The sequence below is a fragment of the Nipponia nippon genome, unplaced genomic scaffold (genome assembly GCF_047370975.1).
Source record: "Nipponia nippon isolate SJK-2023a ecotype South Korea unplaced genomic scaffold, ASM4737097v1 scaffold_8, whole genome shotgun sequence".
Lineage (NCBI taxonomy): Eukaryota > Metazoa > Chordata > Aves > Pelecaniformes > Threskiornithidae > Nipponia > Nipponia nippon.
This window is the reverse complement of record NW_028262402.1, coordinates 1,760,373-1,778,281: the sequence shown is the minus strand read 5'-3', so window position 1 is coordinate 1,778,281 and position 17,909 is coordinate 1,760,373. Positions and strand designations below refer to the sequence as shown.

Here is a 17,909-nt window from a genome sequence, read left to right as displayed (position 1 = left end):
TAACAGAACTGGAAGGAGCCAGATTTAATTTAGCCACAAAACACTCAAATCACCATTCTGAAACATGCTGCATAATCACATAATAATCATTTTATTCATTTGCCAGTAAGAGACTAATATACTGCAAAATGCAGAACTGCTGTTGAAGCACTATTTCCCTGCCTCTCAGCAGATACTTAAAATTGCTACTCATCTGGCATTCCACATTCACCTGGCTCTGTTTTTGTGTGCCTGAATGACTATTCCAGGTTATAGGAAAGGACTGGCCAATTGTAGAAATGGAAATAAAATACCTAGAATGGGTCAGAATTCACAGGAATGCAAAACAAAATGGAACCTTCTAATATCTTCATTAGCCAAGAACCAAAACGAGTAGGTCATTTTACACAGCTAAAAGGGAAAGCTGAGAACTGGCTTATACCATCCCTACATTCTTGTTATGTTAGCCTTTATCCAATGTATTAGCACAGTTGATTTGTGCCCATTAGCTTGAAACATCTTCACCAGACTACTCCAATCCATTTTGCTCTCTTTTCACTTCTCCCAGGATAGCTGCAGGAGAGACTTTTATATGAACTGTCATCAACGTCAAGCTAAAACATTCTGGGCTAAAAGCTGCTCAGAAAATCTGGGCCTTTGGAAATTATTAAGAACTATTCTATTAAGAACTGTCTTCATTTCTATAATCCTTTCTCTGTTGCTCCCCAGTCTATTAACATTTTGTATACTCCTGGGGGCAGAAACTGAACTTCCCCACCCTTGCTGTGAAATTCTGACTATACCTTCAGTTACTTCTTAAGTGAAATGGAAGAAACAGAACAAACCACATATATATATATATATACACACACACACACATATATGTTATACATATATAATGTATACAGTTTTTCACAACATGGTGATCCAACAAGGACATCAGGGAACATAAAACATGAACTGGAACTGAAATACATCAGTTGTGCTGCCTCAAGGTGGGAAAACACCAATAAAAGGTCACTTTTCCTTATTCAGCTGTGAGACTGCAGGAACAAAAGCAGCATTTCTGGAAAAAATACAAACATTTAGGGAAGGCGGGGAGAAGGAAAAACAGAACTTCAGAGCAAGTCCCCCTTTTTTTGTGACCATAAAGGTGCCATTTTTGTTAGCCCCAAAATGGAAATAGCTCCATAATAGCCATATCACAAATACCGTCATCACTCTCTGCCTCCTCAGACCTCACCTCTGCCAGAGCCAAAAGGAACAAGTGTCTATGCTGTCCACAGTGTCACTTCTCCTGCTGCCAGGAACGGCAGTTGTGGAGGTGCTTTTGCAACGCTGACACTTGTTCCTTTCCACTAGAGCTCAGCACTGAGACCACCAACTAATTTCAGTCTCCTCAGTATGTCAACCGAAGGCACCAGCTCTGTCCTTAAAAGCAATGCGACCGTTAAGATTTTTCAGACTTCCGTAACTTCCTAGCAATGCTGTCACTAGGAACAGAAATGCTTCCCTCTGGGCTAGAGATCGTAGATCTGCCAGCTCACACTGGACTTTGGCTGAATTCTGTTGAATATGAAATGGCCCTGCAAAACAGTGCAAGACCTGGGAAACGGGAGCGGTGATTGAGAACAGTTAAATCTGAGATCACATGTAGAAACAAGCAGCATACCAGTCCACATATCCAGCCCTGTAGGTACAATTGATTGAGACTATAAATACTGAAACAAACAAGCCTGGATGGCTTCTGGCAGTGTCTATCAAGCCCAGAGCAAAGAAATCGCACCAAAAGATTTAAAGGACCCACCAGTGACATGTAGTAGAAAGTGTATTTTACAATAAAAGGTTTTTCATTTGACATACCATCACAATTACATGCATAAATGCTGGATTTTTACAGGAACCTGCATGTTATCTCACTATTACAGAATAAAAGATAAAAAAATAGTTTAACTTAAGCTTACACAGAATAGATAAACTATTCTGGGCTAACAACTTCCTGTTTCCTCTACACACGAAAACACTTCAGAGATAATGCAGACATTGGTATGTATCTAAACAGAAGAGCTTCTCAACATAGCACATCACAATATAGCACCATGAATGGGTACAGATCAGCAGTAAGAGCAGAGCAGCTTCAGTTGGCTTTACCTTATTTGACCTGGGTGTGGAACACATATCTGAGGAAGCAGAGCAAAAAACATTGGAAGAAAAAGGAGAATTTCAGCATCAACTGAAGGAACAGCAGTGAAAGATCATTAGAAATGTCTGTAGGATTTCTCAAATCATAAGCGTGTGATTATCTCAATGTTGCAAATAGTTAGGGAGGATGCTACGTATAAAATACAGAGCCACTAGGTCATTCGATAAACTTGAGTATAAGGATTATAAATCCGAGTAACAAAGTACCCCTACAGACACACACTTCTAACTCCAAAGTCCCTTTCAAAGTGGCACCTGCTAGGACTATCTTCTCCTAAGAAGTACTTTTGCAAATCAGCCATCTGATCAGAAGTCTAAAAGGTCATATTTGCAGTGAAACCCTTTCTAGCATAAAGGCATATTTCCTTCTAATGAAATGTCAGAGAACTGGCCTTCATCAGCAGTACCCTTAAACCAGATTAATTTCGCTGTACAAGCTTGTTTCTGTAACAGACAAAAGTAAGTACAGCCACTATAATTTCACGTTGTTCTTTTTGTCCAGTCCTGTAATAGTTGTTCTGAGTAGAACTTCTAAGAACCTTCTTCTATTCTAGCTACTTCTTAATTCCCTACTCTTTAAACCTTTTTACTTTCCCTAAAAAATAATTAAAAAAATAATTGGAAAGCTTGGGAGCAAGAGAGCAATGTTTCTGAAAGATAGAGGCTCTAACAAACGAACTGTTAACATTTGCACAATTATCTGAGGAGGGCAAGGCTAAATTATTTCTCTATGCTTCCCACATTAAACTGAAACAGATGTAGATGGAAGAAAGGTAAGTACGTGACAGATGAAGACAGGCTCACAGCCAGAGGTAGGTCTGCCAAGAGTGACAAAGGAGGCAGAGGGAAAGAGGGAAACTTGCAGGACTGTAGCTGTTTTGTAGAACTTAAGACGGCAGGGAGTCCTGCCTCATCGCTTCTCCCTTATCGGTCCATTCCTGGGTGTCAATATGCTGCACCGTCTGCTGTGCGGAGATGTCCAAATGAGTCGTTAAATACATTATGGAAGTCCCACCAGAAGTGTGGATGTTTGCTAAGAAGAAACCTTGCTAGGAGAACTTTACATTATGAAAAGACAAGCTAGGTAAAGAAGAGGCACACAGAAATTACTTGTTGAAGGTTACATGAAGACCTCCAACTTTCCAACTACACCCACTGACAAGATGGACTTTATGTTCCTGGTCCTGTATAATGTACTGGAACACTGCTGAGCGTAGTAAAAGGTGAAAGAAGTTTTCTTTCTCAGAGGATGGCATGTCTGTCTCTTTAAATCATTTCCCGCCTCTCCAGCTCTCCCTTATTCAAGAACAGCTGCCCATGAACTCTCTCACAGGACCAGAGCAGCAGGATGATCAACCAGAAGGAAGCGGTGCAGTTTGTACCGCTATGCCAGACCTTGGCAACCTACTCCATTGAGAAAGGGAATTACGAGCAGAATGTGCGAGAAAATGAATTCCGCAGGAGAAACTGGAAAATTAAGTAACAGTAGCCCAGTATGAACAGTTAAGTTGTTCTTTCTCAACCAGCGAAGGAAAACATTACCAACTCTTAATCACTAATGTAGACAAAGGTATTCTTACTCAGCTACTAACTACTGACAACTTACTAACTTGAAGGGCAGATTTAGTAAGCAGAGGAAATGCTGGATAACAGGAATGACATCTGCCCAGACCTGAAAAAAGCACCCCCGCGTTAGAGGCAGCAGCTAAAAGCTCTCTCATGTAACTTTGATTGTAATTCCTCTCTGCTACCAACTATGAAGTCTGCTGTCACAGTTTAAAATATGCTTTTTAAACACCGAAAAAGGAATTACACATCCTAGAGAGACAGAACATCTAAAATTATAAAACCAGCAGGAATCAGAAACATTTAGAATTCTAATAATGGGTATCATATATTTAAAGTGGTAAACCACAAAACATAACTTGGGAAAAATGACAAAACTGAGTAAAAACCAACACTCTTGCTTCTTTATTTCATCAGTTAACAGAATGATTTTACTAATACATCTCAAAGCAACTTCTGAACAGGAGTGGAAGTAACCAAAGGCACTTGAGTCTTTCTTACAGAAGGAAAAAATATTAACTGAGTATGCCATAGGAAATTCATTAATTTTACTTTATTAAGTGACTCTAACCAGATGTTACACAGCAGCTCATTAACCAATGATTTAATGGCTTTACTCGGCTGTAATTACAGAACAGATTAACAAAACTGCACTTAACACAGGTAGCTCCTTATTTAAATTAGTTTCAATGCCATTAAAGGTACTCAGCTTTTTGGCAAACTGCAGTTTTAATGATTGGTATATTATTTGTAATTATTGCTAATTGCTGTCAGCAATGATTGCAATATCTCTGGAACACATCTGTTGCTGACACTAGTTAAATGTGACAATTTGATGGCTAACAACTCTGTACACGTTATTGAAGTACCATTACCCGTAAGTGACTGATGAAAGTCTTCTACCTTTATACCTGGACATAAAATAGGCACTTTATCTGATATAAGGATTGATCTGTATTTTCTCTCTGTCAGTTTGTCTCCCCTAAGGTATCTAAAGGTATCCTCAGACAACCTCAACTGGATCAGGGGATTACTGATGTAATAAAGTACAATACAGACACTCATCATCACTCATTCATCTGGCTGGAATAAGTGAAAGCCTGTGGCCGACACACAGGATGCATGCTAATGCCTCTGACACAAACTCATTTGTGAGGGAAGGTTCTCCTTTACATACCACACCATCTGGAAACAAGGGGAGACAATAAACATCTCACTGCCAGTAACAAACACATTTCAACTGCCCATGCCATACCATAGATGTGCCGTGCAGATATGTCCATACCCGACCGACGCTGGCTTTGGTAAGAAGAGTGCGTTTTCTCTATGCTGACTGCAGGGGATAACACATCAGAGACGAGACACATTTTCAGTCTCTAGGAACAATGATGTAATCCCCGTTTGTGCCACGTCCGTTGTAGAAGATAAATGTACAGCCTCGTAGGCTAAAGCAGCAGGCGGGGAGTGCACTGTGCTGTGCAGATAAGAGCTGGACAAAGAGAAAAAATTCCAGTTAGAAAAAAATACTTAAAAACCATTCAAGACTCAAGCGTGGACCTGATGGAGAACGGGCATCACTCATATTGATGGCATAAATGACAGAGTTTCTGATGTTGTTTGAAGACCTAAGGTGCTGGCATAAATTCTGAACATGACAGGCAGCGCGAGATGGGTAGGCAGCATAGATCCCCACAGGGTCCGATGACTACTTGACCTACGTTAACTTTGGCATTGACAACACTCATGCCCAATGCAGATCTTCAGAAAGCTGAAGTTTTGGCACTGTCCTTATGCATCTGAATGGGTATCATATAAAAGGAAGCAAAGGATTAGGAGGACTGAAGCAAGCTGAATGTCTGACAAGGCACCTTAACAATAACAACTATGGGTTAATGCATTTTTTTAAGTGAAAAAAATTAATATTATCTAATGACATCAGCAGCCAGGCTGTGCACTTTGGGAATCCAGTGTCAGACTTTTACTCACTGAGGGACAGTTAAAACTGCTGTCAGCAACCACGCTAGTGGGAATTCACAATCTGTCCCGCTGCGGTAATATAATCCCTGAGACAGCAGACGTGTGGCAAGCTGGTGAGCACTTGAATACAGTCGTTCTTTGTGACAGAAGCTGCAGGACAGGAAACCTTACAGGGACCCCAAGAAATAATCCAAGACCATCCACGTGACACCATGACAAGATCAGCTGTAGCTGTGTCATTCCTGACAAATGTTTGTTTAACAGGCTCTTGCAGATGTCCTGGTTTCAGGTGGGATAGAGTTAATTTTCTTCTTGGTAGCCGGTATGGTGCTGTGTTTTGGGTTTAGGATGAGAACAATGTCGATGATACAGCAATGTTTTGGTTCTTGCTAAGTAGTGCTAAGCTGTTGCTAAATAGTCGCCAAGCAGTGCTCACACTGGTCAAGGGCTTTTCAGCTTCCCATGCTCTGCCGGGTGCAGGGGGGGGGGTGGGGGGGTGGAAGGGGGCACAGCCAGGGGGGCTGACCCAGACTGGCCCAAGGGCTATTCCATACCATATGACGTCATTGCTCAGTATATTAACTGGGGGAAGAAGAAGGAAGGGGGGGACGTTCGGCACAATGGCGTTTGTCTTCCCAAGTAACCGTTACGCGTGATGGAGCCCTGCTTTCCTGGGGATGGCTGAACACCTGCTTGCTGATGGGAAGTAGCTAATTAATTCCTTGTTTTGCTTTGTTTGCGTGTGCAGCTTTTGCGTTACCTATTTAACCGTTCTATTTTTATTTTACTTCAATTATTAAACTGTTCTTACCTTAACCCATAAGTTTTCTCCCTTTTACCCTGCCGATTCTCTCCCCCATCCCACCAAGGGGGGAGTGAGTGAGCAGCTGCATGGTGCTTCGTTGCCACCTGGGGTTAAACCACGACAGCAGACCACCCAGAAGCCATGGTTTCACAGCATTCACAGCAATCTGTTCCCATGCCTCCCTTCCCTACTGTTCAGAAGCACATGGGTATATTGGCCATGGACAGTCCGTGTATGGGCACTATGGACAGGAGGAAGTTGGTCTTTCTATAATGGCTTTTTGTATATTTGTATATCATATTTCTTGGCAGTCTCTTCTCTGCCAGGCTAAGCAACCTACTAGTAGATTACCCTACTCGCAGTTGGATCAGATAGATCTCATGTCTCTCTTGTCGAGTTCCTCTGTCTCTTTCTCCTGATGGGCCACATCTTTCTTGGAGTTCAGTGCCTAGAACAGGACCATGGCTTTACAACTGGACAGGGCAGAAGGCTGACTTCATATGCTTTTTACAAATGACATTCTTACTCAGAAATGCATTAAACTGATGCTTATTTAAAACTAAGAGTATTTGTTATTTATTAACATTACAGCTATGTCTTGTGAGCACTGTGAAGGGTCTTATCACAACTGACATCTGGGTTTTCCTTTCTCTGCCTTCTACTGGGATGGCGGAGCTTTAATTTCTGCCAAGGATTCTGTCTGATGTTCTCTAAAACAGGAGAATGGATTCAAGAATTTCTCTGTACACCAAGATCAAAGCCCTAAAAGATGCTTGTTGGATTATCAAGCCCTGGCCCCCAACATTACACCACATTACAGCATGACCCCTGTCAAATGTACTCAATGTACCCAGGTCCCTCAGGATGTCACCTGAGGTTTTTTTGCTCTCACTTCTTTTAAAAGAAGACTGAAATGGAAGGTCAGGACCTAATCTTCTCTACACTCATTCGCAACTGGCTCATATTCATACATGATTCTTCCAGTACTGTCTATGATCTTAAATAGTTCTCCTATGACTGTGATGCTAAGTGATTTGACATAGTTTTAAAAAGTATTTATATCCTTCTGTCACATTTTTGCCAGAGAAACTGAAATAACTGAGGAGCCTTTCACACCATGACAGCCCAGGGATGCCCTTCCTCCTGCAATAAGCCCTCTGCCAGAGTGCTAGTTTAGACACCAAGACAGTTACAGCCCCTTCTGCCTCACATGTCAAAGCTGACTCTGACAATGTTTTTCAAAAAACCAAAAACAATCAAGACTGCAAGCTCGAGTTTACCACTGCATCCTATTGCCAAGAGAATCCTGAGATCCCTTTCTTTAATTACTTAAAGAAAAGAAAGACACCGTGGAACCTTTATTTTGGAATTTAGATTGCAAGAACTGATTTGAAATTTAGACAACTAGAAATAATCCAAATAACCCTACTTTCTCCAGCCCTGCATAAGACTAGCTCCTTCTATTTCTGAATGCCAAATAAGACAACCAACCAGTGCTCTATACCTCACAGCCCCCAAGCTGCAGGCTCCTGACCTTTCAAGGGATGTAAGTCAGAAGACTATTCTTAGAGATAAACATATTAAAACAGGAACAAAGATGTATTTTTTAGTCAAGAGATTTTAAACATACATAGATATTCACAATTACTTAAAGGCACATGCTTGTTTTACCTTTGAAAGGAAGACAGTCATAAAGTTACTGCCCCTGCATGAAGGACCATGAAACAGAAAGAAATTAATTCCTTCAAAATTTCTAACATGTTTTTATTGTGTCCTTTAGCTAATGATCAACCACTACTGAAAACCAATCCTTTTAGGCCTTTTGAATAAAGCTGGGAAGACTAGAAATTGGCTCCTTACATAAGAAAAGTATATCAACATTTCTGTTGGTATGACTTCACTTTTAGAGTAGCACAGCATATAAACCTCATTTATTTAGTTACCATTAAATCAAAACACCTCTGAACTAAATTCCTGGTGCTACTCACTGTCTGAATCCTTCCTTTATTATGATGAGCCCCATACTTTTCAGATGTTTCGCCAGTGATTGCAAAGATATAGAGGGCATTCAGTTCAAGCAATGAACAGCATTAGTGGCCACTGAAGGAACTCTTGATAATAGTTTCTAACCACTCAAGAGGCCTAAACCAAGCAGGCTGGCAAGAAAAACTATCTGAAAAGAAAAACATGTAAGCCTGGTGCAGGAGGACTACAAAACTGGAGTTAATAACAATACGTACCGTGCTGCTGAGAACGACAGGAACAGTATAAGGCAGACAGCAGCAACTGACCCTAATCCAACAGCAGTCATGTATTGCAGACTGGGTGATAAATCTGAAAGAAAATATCAAACAGTTCAAGCAACCAAATACCGAATAGTGTAGCTTCAGTCTGGAGACTGATCAACTGAGCCTGCTCAAAGCTAAAGTACTGTAACAAAACTCAGATGTTAGACTTACTGCTCAATCAAGTAGTAATGGAGCTGACTAGCTAGCAGTTACCATCCAGTTGAGGAAGTAAGATTAAATGGTGTATTTCTCAAAAGTGATTATACTTCGCCATCCCTCAGTTTCTTGCCTTTTTTTTTTTTTTTTTTTTTTTAAATTCAGATACTCGGTGTCAACATTTTCCCCTCTCATCACTGGCAATTTCAGTCTAAGTCATATGCCAAGGTGGTCTCTGGTGCCAGAAAATCCTAGTGCTTTATTAAATGGCTCAATGCATCTCCTTCAAAATTTTTACGATCTGGGCACGATTTCTTTTCCCCATTCTTTTATTTTTTTTTTTCCCCAAGTGACAGAATAGAAATAAACCTGGCAATGACAGCCTTACCCAAGCCCATAATACCAGAAGCCACCCAGGGACAGAACAGAAGGCTTACAGTGATTTGCTGTCAAAACCAGAATTACTAAGAACTACTGGTGAAAGGAACCTGTGAAAATAGAAACTCAATCCCTTCCAGCCACCTCTATCCCATTTTCAGCATTAGTCAAAGGTTACCTATTTCTTACCGGATTTCCCACAGACATCTAGGATGCTGGATCTTATTCATGCAAGATTCCACAACTGTACTTGCTGTTAAATCTTGCAAGCATGAGTATTTAATGTTTTAGCAAAAATTTAACTTCTTGCAAAAATGGTACTTATTCAGTGAAATTACTGTATATATCCACAATGAGAATCCAAGTGTCTGAACATCAGAAAAGCAACTTCTGTTACTTAACCTTTTTTGGCTCACCTGAGCGTACAGGCACAAAACTGGCTGGGCATTCACCTGAAACACTTTCAACAATTAATGTGAAGCATAAAAAAGTCATACAGATCCATAAGGAGAACCTGACCAGTTTACCATCTTTGCCAAACACTGCTCAGTGAAGCAAGGCTTTTATCTGTGCAGCGCCTCTAACTTACTGTGAGCCTGGCAAAATAAAGAATTTCAGACAGGACCCTACCAGGAAAATCCGTTCAACCTACAAGCATGTTCAGTTTTGGTAAAAGTTATACCTGTCCTTATATCACTGTAACACCAGTGTCCATAAGCAAGTTATGCATCTCTAGGGCAGATGCCAGCCCTCCACAAAAATGACAGAACTGTCTTCCCTAAACATTGTAGAGTACGTTTGGTGAAAAACCCTCAACACTCATTTCATTTATTTGTGACGGAAGGAAGCACGCTTTTAACAGCTTTCCACCACTTTTTATGATGATGATCTATCATAGAATGTGTAGCTTTGTCTAGACAGCATTTGAAACAGGCCCATTTGGTTTAGATTTAATTTACAGATTTGCCTTCCACACAAGTTGAATTAAGAAATACTACTCAAAGGATTCAGTGAGCCAAAAATACTCTCAGCCTCTCCAGCTGCAGAAGCACATTAGGTCAAGGACACTGTTTGGCTAGAAGTCCATTCAATATAAAGGCAAATGGATTTACAACAGAAAGCCAAAGGCCTGACCTGTCCTAGTCCCGTCTTCCAATGCCCATTTTTTTCATCCCAAAACTCAAATCCACCTATATGTAAGACAGCCTCTGATGATGCTGTATAAGCTGATGAATGACAAATTCAGAAGAGGACAGTTTTCTGTCTTTCCAGAGCTATTTTACAGCTCGTGCCTATACAGCTCTAGCAATAGAGCCCTCAAACCTAGGGAATACTTGATCTTAGCTGAGTCTCCACAACCACAAACTGCCTAAATTATATTCTAAGTGTGGTGGTAAATGAACTAGGTCACGAGAGTAAACAACAAAAGGCAACCTAGAAAGAAATACACAGTTGTCACCAGAAGATGAGTAATAGCAATAGTCAGACGTGGGTTTTGTGAACAGTGGAGGTGATGCACCTCAAGCACTCCATGCACCACATGATTTATCATCATTCCAAAGTACTGTCTCACTCTCCAGTGTCACTGCATTTCTTAACTCCAATTGAGTCGTTCAACTCAAAAGCAGAATTTAGAATTTGTAGGGGACTCCAGTGGTGCCACTTTCTTTGTCAGGAGAGGCAAATTTTTGCCTTTTGCTGAAATATGATGAAATGGGTGGAGACAGTACTTTCTGTCACGGTGAAAAGGAGGCAAACTTGATCTCTAGTGGATTCCAAACTCCTCTGAGGTAAACTCATTCAGTGGAAACATTTTATAGTCAAAAAGAAAAACAAAGATAAAACCACGCTGAGAAATTCACTGGCTTATAAAGTTATGTCATTACACTTTTAAGAAACTGTACTTACAAGTACAAAAATTAGCCATATTTTTCATTTTTGCATGGTGTCTTTTATTTTCCTAAGTTCATAAAAGGACTTAATTCTCCAAGGACCACTTGAACATACCAAAATAATAATGTAGCTTCTAAAAGCTAGAAAATGTTTTTTTAAAAAAAATCTTTAAGCCAATATGAACTATCTTAAAGCAGGCTTATAAAATTTCACATCTTCTGGCTTCAAATCCTTTGCGCAGAAAGTTGCTGTAAAGATTTCGATGTGATGCATAGAAAAGATAATTTTGAAAACCAGGGAGAAACCAGAGAATCCATTTTAGAATGGATTACTGAATCCATTAGAATGGAATACCAAAGTGCAAGGCAAATTTTCTGCCTCTAACCTTTCCAGTCCTCAAAGTCAACTGACCATTAATGGCAAATGAAGAAACAGCCACAGTAATTATTAGTTTATGCTGCCAAGCAAAACCATGACAACTTCTGTTTTCTCATTGAAGGAAAAATTGACTTACTTTTAATTTGTGCCCAAACAGCACAGGACTGTGTTCTCACCTGAAAATGAAAACATAAAAATCACTGTTTCTCATGAGAAAAATTTATTATCACTAACACCCTCTGCAAGAGCAGCCATCCACAACATACTGTATTTTATTACTACTGGGAATGGAGTTTGTTATTCCCATGGTAGCAGCCTCTAGCTTGTCTGAAAAGATTATAAACTATAAAGATAAGATTAGAGATAGAGCTTTGATGAAAGGCTGGCTCTAGTCTTTTAGATCATCACTCCACCTTTCTTTCTACAACCTAGGTATATAAGTAATATGGAAGGATCTTTGAAGCTGCTTGGATAAGAATTCAGAATTTGTGAAATGCTAAGATAAGGCTGAATATGCTGTAATAACTCTATCCCTATGTAGAATATATATCTTGAAATATGGCACTTAATGGCCTGTTTTTCAAATACTAGACGTAGGGCTTTTTTCAGTTATGACAACTTGCTTGGTAGTTTTTAACAACTTTTATAGAATACTTACAGTAGTTCATGTTCACAGTAGTTGAATAAATGTTTACCAGACAGTCTGCTTTTGCAGACTTGTTTAACAAGTTTGGGGTTTTTTTACAGTAAGATTTGGTCCCTGTAGAGCTTTTTTTCCTCAGCACTTCACACTCATACATATACCAGAACTTCTGTTGTCTATTGTATAATTCCTCTGAAGTCTATTTTTGTGGTGCTTCTATACGTACTTTCCTGCTAAATTACTTTCACAGAATACATAAACATACATTTTTCATGTTTTGGCAAAATGTGTATTACGTTGCTCTGGATAACAGTATGTTTCTATGAAATTGAAGGCTACATTTTGAAGCATTTGCACAAAAGGACAAAGGCACATTTGTATGCTTAATCTTACTTTTCTGTGTCTGCATGCTGAATTGTGGAATCTCAGTGTTTCTTAAACTCATTTTTTATAAGGAATTTTCTGGTTATTTAAAAAGACAAAACACTGACAAAGAAAACCCTCTTTGGAAAAGGAGAATAAAGAACAAGCGGTGGATTTAAAAACTCAACCAAATGCCAGATTCTGGAGGCACTGGGGCAAGTGCCATCATCTTGAAATAGCTGCCTCCATGACACACTTTAGTTTGCAGGAAATCAGTCATCTCCTGCCTACCAGAGAAGTTACAGTGCTCTCAGGGATCTCAGCAGCAAAGTTCACTGCTCTCCACTTTATACTAAATCAAATTATAAATCCCCTCCTCTGATGAATTAGCACCTTTCCAGAAAGTTATCGGTGAAACTACTCCTCCAAATACTTGAGTATTCATAGACCTCAAAGTCTGTATTTCAACCTGGATATTCACAGGTAGCTAAACTGGAGATAGAAACCTCTTCCACAGCTGCACACTTAGAAGAGTTCTGGAGAAAAGAGAGAACATTTTGACATGCATATACACTTTTCTCAGGTGAGTTTTATTAGGCTAATTTTAACAGACTTTTTCTCACAGTAGGGGTCATTTTGATTCCAGTTTTCAGAACAACTCATAGTTTTCTTCCTGAAAAGACTGTGTGTCATCTTCACCTTTCACAGCCCCACTCTTACTTCTGTTACATGCACAAACTGTTTGATCCAAAAAAGCTGATGCTGACACTGAACAAAAGCTATGCTAAAGAAATTAACCTCAAATAAGTTTAAACTCCAAACACTTTTTTTAGTTCTTGCCCTTCACTATGAGCCTTGGCTCTCTGCACAGCATGGAATCCATAAAGTAATCACTGGAGATTAAAATAAGTACTAGATGGGCTTGAGTTATTTAATTAGCAGTATCCTTCATGGAGAAGGACAGTCCCAAGGGTGGACAACTTGTTCCACTTAAGTAAGGTTTTCATAGTAATGACAGTAAATTCTTGTTTGTTCCCAAATCCTCCCTTGGTCTCCATCATCGCTCTATTCCAATTGCCAAATCCATCATTATGAAAAATGGTAATGTCCATTATCTCCGACTTCCTAACTGCTTTCATTGTACATCCCCAACGATCTCCTCAGATCATCTGACCAGTCTTTTAACACATCTGAATGTCCTGCACAAATGAAATATGTTTTAAATCCTCCACCTTGAAAAATAAACAGAAAGTAAAAACCGCAGAGCAGACACCTTTCTCAGGACCTCCAAATCTGAGCAGGGGATAAATGAATGTGGACTCAATAAAACGGAACAGTTTACTTGTCTTAACTGTGTCTACACAATTTTATCTGAAGTGATTTTCCTACCCTTAGCACAAAGAAAATACGTCAGGTATATTGAGGAAAAATGGCAATAAAAAGTCACAACCAAGCCATGATTTTGCAGCATGTATGATACAAATTGTACCATTCTCAGCATGAAGGGGTCTGGAGCCAGAAGGAACTCTGGAGGATGCCAGAACATAAAAGTACAATAATGAGAACGTTAGTTAGAAGTCTATGACATATATTTCTAATGTGTCTGTATTCAAATGGAAATGTGTTCACAGGTAAAATATACTACAGAAATGCTGATTTCACATGTATCAATATTGAGGGCCAATTAAAGAACAGATTTTTTAAAAAGCAGACTTTTAAATATTAACTAACTCTTGAATCCAAATTCAGTTACTTAAGTAACCAAATTTTCACAAATTCTCAAAACCCAACAACCCTCAATTTATAATTCTGAATTTCTTTAACTTCTGAATACTAACAGTTGCACAAAATACAAGGGCATGAGAACTGGAAGATAAACTAGTACTTTTGAGCCACAGGTCTAAGTTCCATTTCAAAGAAGAGCTGGGAACCAAAGCTGTTTGGTATTTGCAATCCTAATAATGATTTATAAATGTTTAACTTTGTGTACTTCATCAAGTAACAAAAGCCACACATGAAAGTGTATATTAAGGAGCTGATGCATTCTAAATGGAAGGAAACGAAGAGTGACTTCTACAAGTAACAGTAATAATATTGCATTAAACCAGTAGCCTAGAACACATATCTGCCAATGCTAGAGATGAAACATCAGGAAATCATCTATATGAAAGAGAAAGAATAATGTAAGTTAGAAGCAGTTTAACAGCTGGCAGAGATGCATAAGCAGTCTGCACTGTTCCGTCCAAGAAAAGCCTCAACACAAGTAACAATAGGAAACGTTCCCCAGTATCAGAAAATATTGAAGGGAAAGAGCTAGGGAAATCAATGCATAAAACCCAAGGATACATAAACTGAGTTCAAGGAAGCATTTAGGATTGCTTAAAGAGGCTAAACTTGTATACATTTGACTCATTAACAACCCTACTCCATAGAGTAAATTTTTCTAAAAAATACAGTTTGTTGTCCAAATTCAAGGATATTTTGGGCTAACTTAACATTATTTATGAACTGAATGCCTTCAAATGTCATTTCCCTACTTATTCCCTCACACAATTAGGAATTTATGACAAACAACAGACTTGCATCAGGATCAGAAATCACTTTATCTGTGCTATAAAAACTTCTTAGACTACTGTTAAAATAGATGCCACACAAAACACATGCTGCACAGATTAGCAGATACTAGTAACAGCTATTACATGTACTTGTTTTATTTCACTCACTTTGGACTGAGGCAGAGTTACATTTCTTAACAGAAGCTGGTTTAACTTACTGAGAGTTGGGTGCAGGCTTCCAAAATTGTAGAGAATTATTTACAAGTGACTCACAGATCAGTTTTTGCATGCCTCCTTGCTTTGTGCTGTATATACAAAGCTCTAAAACTCTATTTTTTCTTTTTTTGGGTGGCAGAGTGAGGCACTGTTCAGGTGTTTTTTTCTTTAGGAGGGGTTGCTTTGTTCTGTTTTTACATTTGACGTTCAGAAACATGAAAAGTCTATCACCTGGCTCATCTGAGAAAAACTTCCTACTGCTGAGACTTGTATTATGAAAAAATTACAAGCTGTTGACCCCTGAGATAGATAACAACTGGAAAACTAGTGGCATAATGAAATCATGGGAGGCAGGACACTGGAGCATGAAACAGCTGAGATGTACATTTAAGAAACTTTGTTTCTAATTGAAATACATATTTACTTTAAAATGACAAAAAATGAATGCTAGTAATACACTTTTTTTCCACAAGGCTTTCCCAAGGAAAGTGAAGTTGACATTCACTGCTACATGGAAGCTAACACACATGATAAAATACATTTTTTCCTTGTCATTTCCTAGTATTTTTCATCACTAAGGAGTAATTCTCAGATTATCATACTAATCTCTTTCACTAAATTCTGGCCCAATAAAGACACCCTCAATTACTGAGGGCAGTGGTGGCCCTTCATTTTTAGTTTTTTCCGTTGTTTGCCTTTTGGCATTGAGAGTTGCTCCAACATTACAATGACATAAATATCTATAAGGAATGACAAGAGAGTTATTTAAAGAGCTTCAGATTTAATCTAATTCTGTCAACTAACAGATCCTTGCAACATCATAAAAAATTTAACACAAAGCTAACATTTTCCTCTTTTTTCCCCAGCAACGTTTCATTCAACAGGTGTAAAGAAAAGGTTTTAAAACATCCATTACCTTATTCCACTCACTTATTATTCTCAAAAAAACACAATACTCTTCTCCCAGCTTTAAAGGAGCATTATAAAACTTCCCGTAGTAATGTCTGTCTCCCAGAGCAATTGACATGTTATCAGCAACATCCTTCGCCTGAAATTCAGCTGCCACATATCCTTTAACATCAGTGGTGTTACTAAAGAAAGTTGCAGCAGCAAAGGAGTCACAAATAAAAGTGCTTTGCAAACCCAGAGGAAGCACAATCACTTGATAAAGACTAGAGTGAAACAAAAAAGATAAACGTTAGCCCTCACTTCAATATACTAAGCATCAGACAATCATTAATTCACATTGCCTCTTAACTGCTTTTTATTATCAATGTCCAATATGAATGCTTTTTATACTAAAATATTTCTCTGTGTCTGTGTTCCACTACGTTTTGGACCAAAACTACTGCATGCACAGCTTAGAGCTGGTTCTCCTCATCACATGCACATTAACTTAACATGTCTATTCATGTTCAGAATAGCATCAAACTGAGTTATTGCAGGCTATCTCTTGCTCCTCTCATCTAACACATAAGTTCACCTATGAAAAAATACATCATTGGCCTCTAAAAATGATTGATAATTTCCCAGAAACAAGACTTTTTCTGTTTAAAGAAGGAGAGGACAGATACCATTTGTAAAAAATTAATCAAATCTGTCTTCAGACCACTCAAAACAATGTTTAGCCTATGGTATCCAACCACAGGAAGACTAATTATTAAGGCTGTTAACACTAGTCATTTCCTGAAACAGTAGTAGCTTTCAAATATTTTCTGCTTTAGTGTAATGTTGAGTTATAATTATCTTTTCCTTCTAACACAAACAGCACTTAGTAAGGTATAAATCCTTTTTCTCTAGAAATATATTTTGGTAGTAATACACTACGAAAACACTACTTCAGAATATGCATAAATATAGACATTTTTCACTATCTCCTCCGGCTCCTAGGAAAAAAAAAATGTACTGGCTGAATGAGTTTGTTGGAAAAGAAAAAATCACACAGGTAGAGCTGTGCTTGGATCCATCAATAAAAATCTACTGTGACTTCACAGTGGACGGAGGGGAAAAAAAAAAAAACAACAAAATCAACAGTGAAAACTCAGAATTATCAAAACCAGAATTTTGTTCCAGAAAGCAGGGAAGAGTCTGAAGCCAAATATTACTCTGCTAAGGGAGGAGAAACTGGGAGTTACAGCTTAAGTTTTCTCCCATTGCTAACAAAAATAATCTAACCCCCACAAAAAGTTCCAATATGTAAGTAACATCAATCTGCAGAATGTTTTTTGAAAGGGTGAAGAGTGCACAGAGACAAACCTGATCGGTCCATTTCGATCTTCTGCTTTACGGAGCGTGAGCAAGGGTGCAGGACCTTTTACTGCAACAAATTCTACATCTGGGAAAGGGGGATCTAAAAAATAAACAAATATCAGTGCTTCAGAGAGGTTTTAGAAATATTTCAGGCATGAGGGTTCCTAGCTATTTTTTCCCCAAAAACTTCCTCTGTTAACCGAGTCCCAAAACCCTGACGGCTAAAGTCTGCAGGCAACATAAATAGTCTCGTCAAGAAA

At 38.8% G+C, this 17,909-nt stretch overlaps 1 protein-coding gene across 5 annotated transcripts in view; it reads right to left on the bottom strand.

The window, feature by feature from the left end:
- Nucleotides 1-1,416: 1,416 nt before the first annotated feature.
- The window catches only part of SUSD1 (sushi domain containing 1), a 47,427-nt gene continuing 30,934 nt past the window's right edge, over nucleotides 1,417-17,909 (bottom strand). Inside the window, exons 11-16 of one of the 5 annotated variants that reach the window (XM_087742204.1) lie at nucleotides 17,656-17,749; nucleotides 16,316-16,571; nucleotides 11,759-11,798; nucleotides 8,770-8,863; nucleotides 8,201-8,234; nucleotides 1,417-5,236 (exon numbers count right to left, since the gene is read on the bottom strand). In XM_087742204.1, coding sequence (XP_087598330.1) covers nucleotides 5,117-5,236; nucleotides 8,201-8,234; nucleotides 8,770-8,863; nucleotides 11,759-11,798; nucleotides 16,316-16,571; nucleotides 17,656-17,749 — 638 coding nt within the window. In that variant the 3' untranslated portion in view covers nucleotides 1,417-5,116. Of the gene's footprint in view, nucleotides 5,237-6,291; nucleotides 6,978-8,200; nucleotides 8,235-8,769; nucleotides 8,864-11,758; nucleotides 11,799-16,315; nucleotides 16,572-17,655; nucleotides 17,750-17,909 lie in introns of those variants that run through there. The other 4 variants (XM_087742203.1, XM_087742200.1, XM_087742202.1 and 1 more) reach the window with 4 other exon arrangements.